We start from the raw sequence: 16,211 nt of genomic DNA on the forward strand, positions 1-16,211 counted from the left end.
ATGCAAGCTATGATGTGACCCAGTATGCCATCCAGGAAAACACATTACATTTAGTCATTGTGTCTTCTTTGTTTCCTCTTGGCTTGTCAGGTTCTCACACAGTCCTTGTTTTTCATGACCTTGATAAGTTTTGAGGAGTACTGGTAATCATTGTACTTTGAAATTTCTATCTCACTTATAAGTGAGATTGTCATCTTTGTTTTCATATACTTAAAGACATTTGCATTTCCATTTCTGGGAACTAACAGCTCATGCTTTTAATCACTGTGCTCTATCTCTGTCAATTCACCATAATTATCAGTAAAACAGTCACAGGCCTGAATACATACAGATTTCTGATTCTGATTTGAGAGCTCAGAAGTCTCTGTTACAGATAGAGAACCATTAGTGCTGGTGATATAGTCAGATGTGTGTCTGATCGCTCCAGTTACACTGCAGAGGCTGGACTAGAGGCTGGACTGGAAGCAGCAAGCAGGCCGGATAAATCCTCGAAAGAAAAGCAATGTTGATAGGGACAAATTCGAGGGAAATTCATGAAGAGCCAAGATTTAGTGCTGGATGAGTGAGCCAAGAAGTCAATGGTGACTCTTAGGTTTACAGGCTGGATATTTTGGGTGTTTTTAACCTTTACGAGAAATTCAAGAGAAATATTTGGACAAGTTACAACTTACCTGTCTGTCACTCACCACCTACTTTCTTTTTCCGTTTCTACAATTGTGCTACTACAATTCCCAGAGTCCCGCGCTCCATTACGTCACCTTACTCTGTCGCGCAGAATTCTGGGACTTGAGGTCCGCGGCCTGTTTACCGAAGTTAATGATAGGGGCCTGTGGAAACATGAAGAGGTAAGAAGGGCTTGTCTGAGGAGCGGGCGGCAAGGGGAGCTCTGTTCTACCTTTTTCTTCGAAAATGGCTTCTTTGACTTTCTATTTGGGGTCTGTCACGTTTTCGGGATGCGGTTTCGTGTGAGCGGAAAGACAAAGCAGTAGGGAAGAGGGGAGCGGTGCTAGTCGGGTCTGCGGGGTGAAGTTCAGCGAGGGCCGCAACCGGGACGGGTTTCCGTAGGAAAGCCCTCCCGGCACAGGCCCCGCAAGCTGGCTGGGTGCTGCGGCTTCTTCCTGTTTCAGACAGACCCACCCAGGCAGAAGGGTCTTGGGTGAGAGATTCCCAGCGCCCGAGATACCCAGGCCCGCTCCTGCCCGTCCCGCCCTACCTCCACCTCATCCCCAGAAATGGGCACGGGGTGGGCTCATTGAATCGCAGTGTCTCTGTATTACAGATGACTTGCTCGGGCCCCGAAACCTTATGGCGCTTTCAAATCTTTAAAATAAGAGGGTGATACTTTGTTTCTACAAATTTAGAAGGAAAACACAAAACCAGTTCGATTTATTGTAGGAAAAGAAAGGCAGTTCCCTCTACTGGTTCTGCAGTAAGTGGCTGCTTGAACCTCAGGTGGTCACTGTTGAGAGCCTTTTTAAAGGATCTTTATTAAATTAGTTTTGTATTCACTCCGCAGGTAGAATCATCTCTTCTGAAATAGTGCACTTTCTTTAAAATTCTTACTGATATGCTCTCCTGAACTGTCAGTTCCTTGCACCTTTTTAAAAACCGTTTTTGATTTTCTCCACCTGAAAATAACCTTAATTTTTTTATGATGATGTATCTTGTACATGCAAAATAATGTATAATATGTACAATTTTTCTTTCAACTGTATATATATAATAAAGGGTTGCATCTACTACGAGCTTAAGAAATAAAACATTGCCAGTACCTTAGAAGTCCCCTGTAAAACAAAATGTTTCTTCTTGTATCCATTTTTCAACGTTATACAACACATATTGTATGAATTTTTCTGTGACTTGTGTTTTTTTTTTTTAACTCAACATTTCTTTTGGAGATTTGTGTGTGTTGTCTTTAGCTATGGTTTATTCATTTAAAAGAAACTTTAAACTTAGCAGGAACTTTTGGAATTCTAAATAATAAATTAGAATTGAGACACTTAAAAGGATTTTATTTTTAAAATCTTGTGCCTAAAGATATTTTAGAATTTTCCAAAATAGGTCCAAGTCTTTCTAGAGTATGGGAATCTTTCCTATAATTATCGTAGTTAGTTTTTCTAGGCCTTGTCATAGTCCCACTAGGAAAGGGCTATTTTATAAGGAAGGTATTTAATATTTGTATTCCTCATGGAGTTAATTCATTTTTTTTGTCTTTCATAATCTGTTGTTGCATGCTTACATAACCATGTTATTTCTTTATACTCTAGAAGAATTTTCAGTAATTTAGAATTAGTTATGCTAGCCATTACCTAGATTTCTACACAGTAGTGTCTAGGCTTGAAAATGTTATGACACTCTTCATTACCTAGATTTCTACACAGTAGTTTCTAGGCTAGAAAATGTTATGACACTCTTCATGTTTCTTTCTATACTCTCTCCTTTGGAGATCTCCTCCTCTGTTGCAGCTCCAGATCTTGTCAATACAGATAACTCGAGATTTCCATGTTCAGCCTCAGATTCTCATCTATGCAATAATTCTCTGGTTTCTTACTTTCCTTTTAGCCAATCACTCATGCTGTCACCTCATTCTCAATGTCTTTGAAGTATTCCTGATACTTATATGCTGGTGTTTCAACTGAAATAGGTAGTTGACTCAACATAGCTAAAACAATACAGACTTTCCCTTTCCCAAACCATTTATTCCATCTAGAACTTCTTTCCTCCACTGGTACCATTGTTCTCTCACTTACACAGCTTAAAAATTTAGGGTTATCTTTGACTTCCTTACCCCCACCTTCAACACATCTCGCTTATCTAATTCTTTTTTTCCCCCCATGTCCGCTATTACCAATCCAGTCTGGACCTTTATCACCTTGTACTTCAATAGTTTCCTAACTAGTTTTTCTGGTTTCTTCCCTTCTAATCTAAATGGCATATTATAATCACACTCATCTTCCTAAACCATCACTTACACTGCACCACTTAACTGCCTGATAAATTACTTTCCAATGCCTATACATCAAGGTCCAGGCCCCTTAGTCGGTTTATTTAAGGCCATTCACAGTCTGAGTCTTACCACTCCCAGGATTGTCTCCCAGTACTTCCATACATGAGTGCCAGCTAAATGGAATTTCTCATTATCCCTCAGTACATATCTCTGTCTCTTCATCTTGGCTTTCCCTGTAAAAGGAATACATGTCCTTTTCTTCAGCACACCTAATCCTTCAAATGCCAGTTTAAGAATACCTTTCTGACATTTTCCTTTACCACTGTAGCTTCCAATTATCTCTTTCTTCTGTGAACTCTACTAATTTGGCATGTGTGTCTCTGTGTCATTATTCATTCATATTCTCTGTGTCCCTCTCTCTCTCTCTTCCCCTCACGGGCAAATGCACACAACACATACACACACGTTTTTTCTCCCTAGATAGATTGCAAGCTTTTTGAGGATAGAGACTATGTCTCTTTTTTTATTTATTTATTTTTTATTATTTTTTTTATTTTTTGTCCTTTTTGAGACCGGCCGCACCGTGCTCAGCCAGTGAGCGCTGTGAGCGCACCGGTCATCCCTATATAGGATCCGAACCCGTGGCGGGAGCGCTGCTGCACTCCCAAGTGCCGCACTCTCCCGAGTGCGCCACGGGTTCGGCCCTAGAGACTATGTCTTAAATATCTTTGACTTCCATTAGTACATAGCACAGTGCCTTCTGTGTAAGTGTGTATTTAGTAAATGTTTGTGGAGTGAATTATAAAGGGCAATGAATTGTTAGAGAAGTGTCTTTGCACAAATGGGGTCACTAATGGTAAAATGTAGAAAAGGAATGTATTTAGAGACTCACTGTCTCATCAACGTTCTGTATATATTCTTATTTCTACTCCAGGGTAAGCAGCTGTGTGAAGACTGATGATCATGTCCTGGAAGAGCTGGAAACAGAAGGGGAGAGGCAGCTGAAAAGCCTTCTTCAGCATCAACTTGATACCTCTGTCTCAATTGAAGAGTAGGTGTTGATTTTGCAAACATGTGGAGAGTATCATAGACCCTCACCTCCAGGTGACGAACAGCCTGGGTGGAACACTCCTCTCCCATCCCCTGTTTTTTGGCAAACTTCTACTTATTAGGCAGGGTTTTTTTGCTTCTGTGTCACTTCCTCTTGGAAACCTCCAATATCCCACTAAGTCTGGGCCAAGTACCTTTCCTATGTCCTCCTACAGCACCCTAACATAGCACTTGTAACCCAATATTATCATTGCCTGTTTCCTTGCCTTTCTTCCACTGTTCTCTCACAAAAGCAGGAACCATTTTTATCCTTTTTAAAACTATTAAATCCTCAGTATCTAGCACAGTATCTGATGCATAGTAGGTGCTCAATAAGTATTTGTTGATTCAGTATGTATTAGTCCTGGTGAGGGGACTGTTGATGAAGTTCCATTTTGTTGCAGTGGTGCTTAGCCTAGAAATAGGATATGAAAGAGAAATTGCTGATGAGTGCCATTGTGCCTCTTTTAATGGTGAGCCCCCATTTCTGTGAATTGTGGTAATCTCAAATGTTCTTACTTTCTTCTGGCTTGTTTTGCAGATGTATGTCTAAAAAAGAGAGCTTTGCTCCAGGTACTATGTACAAACCCTTTGGGAAGGAAGCAGCTGGGACTATGACTTTGTCCCAGTTCCAGACACTGCATGAGAAGGACCAGGAAACTGCTTCTCTCAGGGAACTAGGGCTCAGTGAAACAGAAATCTTGATCTGGAAAAGTCATGTTTCAGGTGAAAAGGTGAGTGTTTTGTTTGTTTGTTTGTTTGTTTGTTTTTCTGGAGAAGAAGGAACACGATCTCTTCATTTTGGCATTGAGAACCTTTTCATTTTTAGTTCTCACAAAACTGAGCTTTGTGCCTGAATCTTCTTTGGTTTTTAGGGTAGGGACATTGGTAAAAGAGAAGCCATTCCTTGACTTCTCAGGTAGCACTTTCTATAAACTTTCATTTCTGGACCCTAATCATCTTCTTTTTTGCTTGAGCTGTCAGATCATCACTTTCAGAATGTGTCCTCTATGATTCATGCCATCTTATTTCTTTGATTTCAGAGGACAAAACTGAGGGCAACTCCTGAAGCAATACAGAAACGTCTTCAAGATATTGAAGAAAGGATCTCAGAGCGTCAGCGCATCCTTTGCCTGCCACAAAGATTTGCAAAGAGCAAACAGCTGACCCGGCGAGAAATGGAAATAGAAAAGTCTTTATTTCAGGGAGCTGATCGTCACTCCTTCCTTAAGGCTCTTTATTACCAAGGTATGTGAGCCCCACTGACTTTGATATGTTCTTTCATTGAGAAAAAGATTTAACAGCAGGGCATTAAATATGAAGAGTTAGTGAAGGGAGTAAGGGAAAGACAAACCATCACTACTCTTGAGGAATGTATAGTCCCATGAGAGAGACAAATATGTACACAGTTGTATGACAACATGGAAATTGCTATTATAGAGATATGAATAAAATGCTGAGGGAGCATAGTAACGTAGAGCATCTAAGTCTAGTTAGGAGAGTCAGAGTTGACATTTGTACTAAGTTTTGATGGATCAATAGGCATTTGTCAGGTAAATAAAGGGGATAGGGCATTGCAGATAGTGAGTGAACAGGAACAGGATTGTGAAACTACCTGGTGTGTCTAGGGAACAATGAGAAGTTCAGTGTAGCAGGAGTACAGGGCGCAGCAGGGAATGACAGGAGATGACACTGGAAAGGGAGATGATGCTAGATTGTGAAGTGACTTTAGGATGGACTATAAATTAGCCCAAAATATATAGATAAATAGTATGTGCGTTAACCAGAAAGAATTAGTTTAACAGATTAAGTTTTACCAGGCACTGTGGAAGGTGCACAGAAGTTTAAGAAATGGTTCTTGACCTTGTGTTACATCCTGTTTGGAGAGATAAATATGTGACATTTAGTAACAATGCTATATATAGTTGCTAAGTGCTGTAGGAGTTCAGAGGAGGGAAAGGCCACTGTGTATTGGCACTACTGAAGAAAGCCTCTCAGCAGAGGTAAGATTTAAGTGTTCTTTTAATACTACTTATTCTTTAAAAAGGAGAGGGAATGGCATTTCAGTTGCAACAGATGGTATGAGCACTATGGAATGTTTGGGGAGTTGTGATAGAAAAGGTTAGAAAGGAAGTTAAAATTTTTGAACTTTATTTGGTGGGCAGTATAGTCCTATACAGAGTTAGTTAGTTAGTATGACTATGGTAAAGGTCTTGAGCCAGGAATGACATGATAAAAGCCATATTTGAAAATGATTAATGTGGTGGCCAATAAATAAGATTAGAGAGAGGAAGAACTGGAAACAGGGAGAATGTTAAGAGTATTACAGTCATTTAGGCATGAAGATCTGGAATGGAATTAATGCAGTGGAACTGGAAAGAGAGATAGGTTTGGTTATGAGAGCCATTACAAAGGAAGAACTGATAAAACATGTTGACTTTGAATAAAGGAGGAGGGTCACTGGAGGGGAACATGTCAAAGACAACCCAGATGTTTTTAGCCTGTGTGACTTAACAGTTGGCAAAATAAAGAAAGCTTTTATGGGGAAATTTTGAGGAAGGATGATGAGTTTGATTTTAAACATGTTGAATTTGTGAGAGTGGTAGGGTCATCTAATGCAAATATTGAGGAGGCAGTTGGAAATGCAGTAGTGAAGCTCAGAAGAGAGGTCAGAACTAGATATATAGAATTGGGAATCATCTGTGCTTAAATGATATGTTAAAGACATGAGAATGTTTGAATGATTTGTTAGAAATAGAGAGACCATAGAGATGGCAGAGCAGTGGTGAAGGAAGGAATGAATGAACAAATAAACAACCTTTTGTGGAGAGACATTATAGCATATTGATTAAGAACATGGACTCTGGAGGCAGACTGCCTGGGAAAATCCTGGCTCCCCCACTTAGTAGCTGTGAGATAGATGCTGAGCAAGTTAATTCTCTATGCTTCAGTTTCTTCGTCAATAAATTAAGGATGTTAATAATAGCTATGTTATAGGGTTATTAGGAGGATTAAGTGAGGTAATTCATGTAAATCACTTAGAGCAATACCTGTTATTTGGGGTGGGGGGATGGGTGGTGTATGAATCTGTTCTGTTTCCTATCTTTGAAACTCCTTGCTTTAAACCTTCACAGCATACCACAAAAAGACAAGTGCAGACAAGTACATGACCTCAATGAAGAGGATGATAAAATTAGGCACAAAAGGCAAGTCGAGAGTTTTCTTACAGTGTTAGATTTAGGAATGTAACTTAGGGTCACAGACTTCTAAGTTGAGCACTTATTTATTTCCATATGCAGTATATGACGATGTTTATAGGAAATGATCCAAAGGGAGCATATTGTCCTGATAGAATATTAAAGAGAGGAGTTAGTAGAAGTTGTAAAACTTTTACATTTAGTGTTGTTGTTTTTTTTCTCTATACCTTTAAGTTATTGTACCAGACATAAATTGGCCTTAATAATTTTTAGATCCCATTTCACAAATAATTCTGAATATTTTTATTAATCAGTAAAGTATAACTATTGATGATGATGATGATGATGATATAATAGCTAATATTTTATTTTTGAAATGAACTTACAATAAAATTGCATGGGGCTTTCTTTTTTTTCTCTTTAGTGTACAATTCTGTGAATTGTAAATCATGTAGATTCATGTAACCACCACCACAATCAAGATAGAGAACAGTTCCATCACCCCCCAAAATTCCCTCATACTATCCCTTTATAGTCACTCCCAACCCTCACTCATAACCCCGGCAGTCACTGATCTGTTTTCCATCACTGGAAACAGATTTTAGTTTTTATCTTTTAAAGAATGTCATATAAATGGTCTCATACAATATATAACCTTGTGAGACTGGCTTTTTCCACTTAGTGTAATGCCTTTGAGAGTCATCCGAGTTGTTCATTCATTTTGCTGAGTAGCATTTCATTGTATGGACCTTCCAAAGTTTGTTTATTCATTCACCCATTGTAATGTATTTGGGTTTTTTCCAGGTTATGGTGGTTATGAATAATATTGATGTGAACATTCTTGTACAGGTTTTCATGTGAAAATAAGTTTTTATTTCTCTAAGGTAAATATCTAGAAGTGGTTACTGGGTCATATGGTAAGTGTACGTTTAACTTTATATGAAACTGGCAAACCATTTTCCAGACTGGCTGTATCATTTTGCATTCCCACCAGCAACTTGTGAGAGTTCCACTTGCTCTACATTTTTGTCAGCACTTGGTATTGTTAGTTTATTTTGGTTATTCTAATAGATGTGAAGTGGTAGCTCATTGTAGTTTTAATTTGCATTTCCTTAATGGCTAATGATGTTGAACATCTTTTCATGTGCTTATCATCCTGCTTGCTAAAGTTTTCAAATTTTTTGCTGTTTTATAATTGGGTTGTTTATTTTCTTCCTGATGACTTTTGAGAGTTCTTTATATATTCCAAACATAATCCTCTGTTGGATATATGGTTTGCAAATACTTTCTCTCAGCCTGTAGCTTGTCTTTTCATTCTCTTAACAGTGTCTTTTGTAGAACAATCTTTTTAATTGTGGCAAAATATACATAACATAAAGTTTACCATTTTAACCATTTTTAGTGTATAGTTCTGTGGCATTATGTACACTCACATTGTTTTGCAGCCATCACCACTATTCATCTCCAGAACTTTTTCATCTTCCCAGACTGAAACTCTGTACCCATTGAACACTAACTCCCCCTTAACCCCTCCCCCAGACTTTGGCAATCACCATTCTACTTTGTGTCTCTGAATTCGACTACTCTAGATACCTTACATATAGCATCATACAATATTTGTCCTTTTGTGACTGGCTTATTTTACTTAGCATATTGTTTTCAAGGTTCATCAATGTTGTAGCATGTGTCAGAATTTCCTTCCTTTTAAAGGCTGAATAATATTCCATTGTATGTATATGCCACATTTGTTTAACGATTCATCCATTGATGGACTCTTAGGTTGCTTCTGTGTTTTAGCTATTGTGAATAATGCTCCTGTGAATGTGGGTGTACAAGTATCTGAGTACCTGCTTTCAATTCTTATGGGTATATACACAGAAGTGGAATTGCTGGATCTATGGTAATTCTACATTTAATTTTTTAAAGAACTTCCATATCATTTTTCATAGAGACTGTACCATTTTACATTCCCACAAGCAATGCACAAGGGTTTCAATTTCTCCATACCCTTTGCAACACTTGTTGTTTTCCTTTTTTTTTTGAAATCTTAATGGATGTGAAGGAATATCTCATTGTGGTTTTGATTTGCATGCCCTAACGATTAACGCTCTTGAGCATCTTTTCATATGCTTTTTGGCCATTTGTACATCTTCTTTTGAGAAATGTCTGCTCAAGCCCCTTGCCCATCTTTTAAATGAGTTTCTTTTTTGCTGTTGCATTGTAGACATTCTATGTATATTCTCAATATTAGTTCTTTATCAGATATGTGATTTGCAAATATTTTCTCCCATTCTGTGGGTTGCCTTTTTACTCTGTTGATAGTGTCCTTCAGTGCACAAAGTTTTAAATTTTGATGAAATTCAACTTGTGTATTTTTTCTCTTGTCATCTGTACTTTTGGTGTCATCACCAAGGAATCGTTGCCAAATCCAGTGTCACAAAGCTTTTCCCCTATGTTATCTTCTGAGAGTATTATAGTTTTAGCTCTTATGTTTAGGTCTTTGATACATTTTGTGGTAAGTTTTGTATTTGGTATAAGATAAGGGTCCAAGTTCATTTTTTGCATGTCAGTAACAAATTTCCCCACAACTACTTGTTGAAAAGACTCCATTCCACACTGAATGATCTTGATACCCCGTTCAAAAGTCATTGCCCATTTGTACAGGAGTTTATTTCTGGGCTCTCTATTCCACTGGTATATATGTCTGTCTTTATGCCAGTACCACATTGTATTTATTACTGTAGCTTTGTAATAAGTTTTGAAATCAAGAAATGTGAGAACTCCAACTTTGTTTTTTTTTTTTCGACATTGTTTTGGCTATTTTGGAGTCCCTTGGGATTCCATTTGAATTTTAGGATAGATTTTTCTATTTCTACAAAAAATGTCATTGCAATTTTGGTAGGGATTGCAATGAATCTGTAGATTGCTTTGGTTACTACTGACATCTTAATAGTATTAAGTCTTCTAATCCATGGACATGGGATGCCTTTCTATTTATATGTGTCTAATTTCTTTCAGCAATGTTTTGTAGTTTTTAGTATATGTAAGTCTTTCACCTCAGAGCAAATGTTTTAAACTCTTATAAAATCTAGTTTATCTCTTGTTTCTTTCATGAATCATGCTTTTAAAAAATGTGTGTGTGTGTGTGTGTGTGTGTGTGAATTCTGCCTAACACTTGCTCATGAAAAAGATATTTTCCTGTGTTCTCTTTTGTTGCTTTGGCTCCCACGGATTTGTCATTCTTTTCCCTGGGTGACGGAGCTGCCAAAGATTACTCAAAGCCCATCTCTTCTGAGCAGTGAGAAGCCCTGAAAACGGGGTAATCTCCCAGAACCCTCAAGAAAGAGGCATTCCTTCCATTTGGGAAATTAACCATGAATTCAGGTTCTCTTCCCACATTCTCCAGACAAGGAAGTTGCAGGAAGAAAACATAGGTGGGGTTTTTGCTAAGTACAGTTTAACAAGTTTAACAATAGAAGCTGGTAACATGCAGTTAAGTCGATCCAGTAACAAAGGGTTGATTTTAGCAAACATTCTTCTTACAGCAATTTCCCAGTATCTTTACATATCAATCAGTAACCTGTCTGTCTTTGAGCCAGCAACCTTGCTGTGTTACAATTCTTTATCTTACAACAGAGACTGTATAGCCTGGGGAAAATTTCCTGTCCTTTACAAGTTCCATATTTGAAAATGTAAGGCTTTGGAAAACCAGGCCCTGTGAAGTACATTTCCTTTATGCGTACTTCACATCTCCCCCCGTTTTATTTATTTAAAAGAAAAAGAAAAAGCTATAGATCAGGTTTTCACAGTTAAGACAAAAGCATTTAAAGCAAAGTTGGTATCATTTAGCATGGCAAGTCCTTTTAATTTACTTCAGGTGAGGATTGATGATGTCATCATCTCAGAGTGGCTGCATCGGCATCAGTCCAGGTGCTGTGACTTGGGTGTAATTACCAATGTTGAAACTCTGGAATGGGATTCTGCTCCATATAATAGTTGATTCTGAGTCCAGAGAGTTTGTTAATGTTCACCTGTCCAGGACATTACTGTTTTTAAAGCATCTAGTCTTTTGTAAAATTTTTGCTCAATTACAAGTCTTTTGTTTAAGAACAGGATGTCTCATCCAAGTTACAAACACCCTCTTTAAGGCCAGGAAAATTTAGAGAACTGCTTTTATAGTGAAGACGTTATTTCCCCCTTTATGATCAAGGCATTCCTCATAAAAGCATTGATGATCAATATCTTGATTGGAAAGGTCTTACTTTTTTTGTATGAATCCCATGCTGCTGGGAAGTCCTTTCCCAGGCAGTGATCTGTCCCACGTTGCGGGGGGGAAAGATCAATAGCAGGATGAAGCAGCATTTAGTCCAAATTAAGGCAACATGACAGAGGGGTCAGCAATTTAGAAGTGAGACATGCTATCTTATATCCAAAGCTTTAAATTATATCCTGTTATAAAGAGAGAGAGTTAATTTTCATTGAACTTATAAAAATAGCCACATTGCCATAATAATCATATAGGATACTTAAAGTTATTAAATTTGGAGGGGATCAAATAGGGAGAAAACAAATACTTTTATTTCTATTTAAATGACATTTTACCAAACTGTTGTTAGTTATAGATAGCTTAAGAGAGAGAGTTTTCTTACATTTGGAAAACAAAACATTAAGAGAACCAGCAGTGTTTCAAAATAAGGAAATTGTAAAAACCCATAATTCTTTTTAATTAGTTCACTAATTAACTTTTGTTGTTTTGACCTTTGTGAACAATTTCACAAACCCGTCAGTTTCTTCATTAAAATTTTAGAACTTTAGTTTAAAGCTATGAACTCAAAGTTTGTGAGGAAACTGTACCTATCAGAGTTTTTTCATGAAATATTTGAAAACATAACATTTTAAAATTATAATTAAACCAAGATTATGACTGGTAGCATTTATATCAAGACACAGATAGTTAAGAACCTTACAAGATTTTGGAACACATATCCATAACACCTTCAGTACCGACAATGCTTTCCCATATAGTCTAATTTATTAAATAAGCCAAATAGTTTTAATACATTTTTTATATATCCTTTGAGAAGCTCCAGGGCCCTTGGAATTCCTCAAAGTTGTTTTAAACCAAAAAGGTTGAGCTTTCAGTTTTGGAAAGCTTTGTCAAGCAACAAAAGGCTTAAAACACTTAGTTGAATAAAATCACAAATTATTACAAAAAGTAAAACCAAAGTGACAGAGGGTTTCAAAGGCAGAGAGCACAAGAAATGATCATGAAATAAGTTTCTTAAGCCAGTTATCTAAGGGACAAAGAAAACCTTTTACAGTTTTTTATTAAGAGCAATCAAGTGAAAAGACGTGTAGTTATCCTGTTTGATTAGTAAACCCAGGCAATAATATGTGCTGATAAGAACATTTTTATACATTCAGGTTAGTAAATAGGCATCCATTTATCAGAGCAAACTATACAAAGCCCAGTTTGAGTTTTAGCTGTTTTTAACAAATACGTATTTATGGTTTCTCAGCCAAAAACTTGGTGTATTAGATCTATGCCCTTATCAGTTAATGTTAACTAGGGCCTATGCAATATTGGGCATAGGTTTCCTTTCAGTAGCCATTTTGGGTCCCAGGTTTCCACATGCCATTTGGAGTCATGTAGAGCTTAAGACAGGGTGGTATTTACAAAGATAATGTCTAAAAGATATTGTTTCTCCCAGCACAGCCAGGAGGCAGAGCTAACAAGGAGTTATATTGACCTAGAGACAAATTTAGGTAAAAGGTTTGAATCAAATTTTTAAAATATATTTATCAAAACTTTAGAAAATTTAAGTCACGTGAACTTGAAAAGTATACTTATTTATTTAATGAGCACTCATTAATTATAAGCCAATTTAGTACCTTGCACATAACACAATTACACATACAGACATGAACATACAGACATAACACACAGCTTACATATGCATATATTCAGACATAAACAAGAACAAACAAGGATCTTATAGGTTTAATTCAAGATGTAAAAACAACTCACTAGTAAAAAGGACAGTCAGGTTTAGAATTTTTTTTTCTTAAAGACTTATTGGTGAGGCCTCACCCTGCTTTAAAGAAAGCAAGATAAAAAAATTTACATTGTAAAGGAAAGTATGCAAGCCTTTTCAAGAAGATGCAGAGAAAGTTTTCCTTTTTTAAAAAATGGCATAGAACTTTACTAGAGGATTTTGTGAAGAAATACATAGATGAGCCTAGAAGAAAATTTAGAAGTCTCTTTAAGATAACCAGCTGGATACCAGAAAATTTGAGACCATCTAGTCAAACAGGTAGATTCTAGTTTAGTTTTTGTTTCTCAAATGAGTTAGCTTAAGGGCTAAGCTATTGAAAGCTATTTGACTGTTGAAGTTTTTTTTTTAAATATACCCCAGGTCAGTTTGGAGCTTGTTGTCTTTATTTTCATTACTGGTGGTCTGATGTAGGTCACAGAGGAAGTGATTGTTGGCATCATCATCACTGATGGTTTGATGTGTGCCATCCCCAGTGAGGTAGATTGAGGTGCGATGGCAAGGCATTGAGATTTGGGGGTCAGATTCAACTCCTCATCTAGTTTGGGGTTCCACATAAGGTTTAACAGCCTTAGCAGGAATCCATAGCGGGCCAGTGGGTGAAAGAACAGGTGCATACCCTCTCCCCTATGTTAACAATTCAACAGGTCCCAACAATTGTGGTCCCGTCAGTAGGTGGTGGAATAAAACCAAGGGTCTAGGTCTCTTTTTAAGAGGTATAAAGTGTCACTCTGTGGCCGTTAATTTTTGAGAGTTACAATTTAAAAATTTTAATGTGAACAGAGCTTTAAAGACCTGTCCATGAGGGGCCATTCCTATTTCTATATTTCCCCTCCTTTGTTTACTTATTTGGATTTAAGAAGGCCATTAGTTCTTTCAACAATTGCCTGGCCAGTGGGGTTAAATGGGGTTCCCATGACATATTTAATGTTCCATTTGTCATAGAATACTTGAAAGACTTTGGAGGTGTATGCTGGTCCATTATCTGTTATAATTTGATTTGGAATCCACATGGTGGCAAAGGCAGAAAGACAGTGTTTTTTTAACATGTTTAGCAGTTTCTCCCGTTTGGGAAGTGGCATGAATAAGGCCAGACTAAGTATCAACAGTAACATGTAAATATTTAAGACGTCCAAAAGTGGAATAATGAGTGACTTCCATTTGCCAAATTTCATTACCTTTTATTCCTCAAGGATTAACTCCTCCAGGGAAATTAGATTTAGAAGACCTCTGACGATTGAGACAGGCATGAACAATATCTTGAGCTTGCCTGTAAGAGATCTGATGCATGTTAGCCAAAGCTTTTGCACCCTGATGAAAAAACTGATGAGAATCAATAGCTTTCTGTAAAACATTATTATACATAACAAAGTTATCAGCCATATCATTTCCAATTGATAAAGGGCCAGGAAGACCAGAATGAGAATGCATGTGAGTTACATAGAAAGGATGATGTTTTTTGAGTAAGTTTTTGTAAATGTCCAAACATTTCAAATGAAAGAAAATCATTTCCCTCATGGATAGATGCATCTTGAATTACCTGTAAGACTCCAACTATATAGGCAGAGTCAGCTACTAAACTAAGTGGCTGATTATAGGGCAGAGTCTGCTACTAAACTAAGTGGCTGATTGTAAAAATGTAAAGCTGCAATGGCAGCTGCCAGTTCAGCCCTTTGAGTGGACTTATGATGGATATTAATAAAATGTTTCCAGATTCCCTGCTCCTGCCATGCCACAGATCCCCCTCCTGATCCGCCAGAACTGCCGACTAACACAGCCAGCGCCTGAGGTAGGGGAACAGGGGACAAACAGGATCCCAACTGCATTGGCCACATTTGGAGTCCCTGCAAAACTCTATCATGGGGTGATGAGAACTGCATCCCACCAACAAAATCAACCATAGCCATCGCCAAAGACTCCGATTGTTTAAGGGCAGCACAAAAATCATCCCCAGAAAGATCAGGATCACACCCAGCAAGCACTCCACAACAGTGTCCTCCCCCAGTGAGCAGCCAAATACATTGTTCCAATTCAGTATATAATTTCCTTTTTTGTTGATGGGGTAAGAAAATCCATTTAGTGACTCCTATTTGAGGAAGAAATTGGCAAAGCAAACCTGTAGGACTATATGGGGTGTTTAAAATAATGAAATGAATGACTTGAGACTTAACAACATGTGTTAATTTTCTGGAATGTAAAAAGGATTCAGTCTGGGGCTGGTCCGTGGCTTACTCAGGAGAGTGCGGTGCTGATAACACCAAGGCCACGGGTTTGAATCCCATATAGGGATGGCCGGTTCGCTCACTGGCTGAGCGTGGTGCTGACAACACCAAGTCAAGGGTTAAGATCCCCTTACCGATCATCTTTAAAAAAAAAAAAAAAAAGGTTAAGAAAAAGGATTCAGTCTGTTTTAATTCTAATTTTGCTTCTTCAGATAAGTAACAAGGGGAGGACAGATCAAGGTCTCCCTTCAAGGTATTAAACAAATGTTGTAATTGATAAGTGGGATCACCCATAGAAGGGCAGAGCCAGTTAATGTGGCCAAATAATTTTTGTAAGTCATTTAGAGTAACAGGCTCCTGAATATGGAAGGATACATTTTGTGGCCGTATACTTCTCTGAGTGATTAAGAAACCAAGGCATTTATTTATTTATTTATTTATTTATTTATTTATTTATTTTGTCAATATACAATATAGTTGATTATTATGGCCCATCACCGAAACGTCCCTCCCTCCTCCCTCTTCCCCCTCCCACCCAATGATGTCCTTTCCGTTTGCTTGTTATATCAACTTCAAAGAATTGTAGTTGTTATATCTTCTTCCCCCCCCGTTTATTTTGTGTGTGTGAGTGAATTTATTTATTTATTTTTAGCTCCCACCAATAAGTGAGAACATGTGGTATTTCTTTTTCTCTGCCTGACTC

The 16,211-nt window shown here is 37.6% G+C and overlaps 1 protein-coding gene across 1 annotated transcript; it reads left to right on the forward strand.

The window, feature by feature from the left end:
* Positions 1-815: 815 nt before the first annotated feature.
* Positions 816-8,057, forward strand: RBM41 (RNA binding motif protein 41). Its single transcript, XM_008583990.1, has 6 exons — positions 816-845; positions 3,882-3,998; positions 4,578-4,770; positions 5,080-5,284; positions 7,171-7,242; positions 8,038-8,057. The coding sequence occupies exons 1-6, from the start codon at positions 817-819 to the stop codon at positions 8,055-8,057; spliced, it is 636 nt and encodes a 211-aa protein (XP_008582212.1). The 5' UTR covers position 816.
* Positions 8,058-16,211: the final 8,154 nt, after the last annotated feature.

This window comes from Galeopterus variegatus, unplaced genomic scaffold (assembly GCF_000696425.1).
Source record: "Galeopterus variegatus unplaced genomic scaffold, G_variegatus-3.0.2 Scaffold3117, whole genome shotgun sequence".
Classification (NCBI taxonomy): domain Eukaryota; kingdom Metazoa; phylum Chordata; class Mammalia; order Dermoptera; family Cynocephalidae; genus Galeopterus; species Galeopterus variegatus.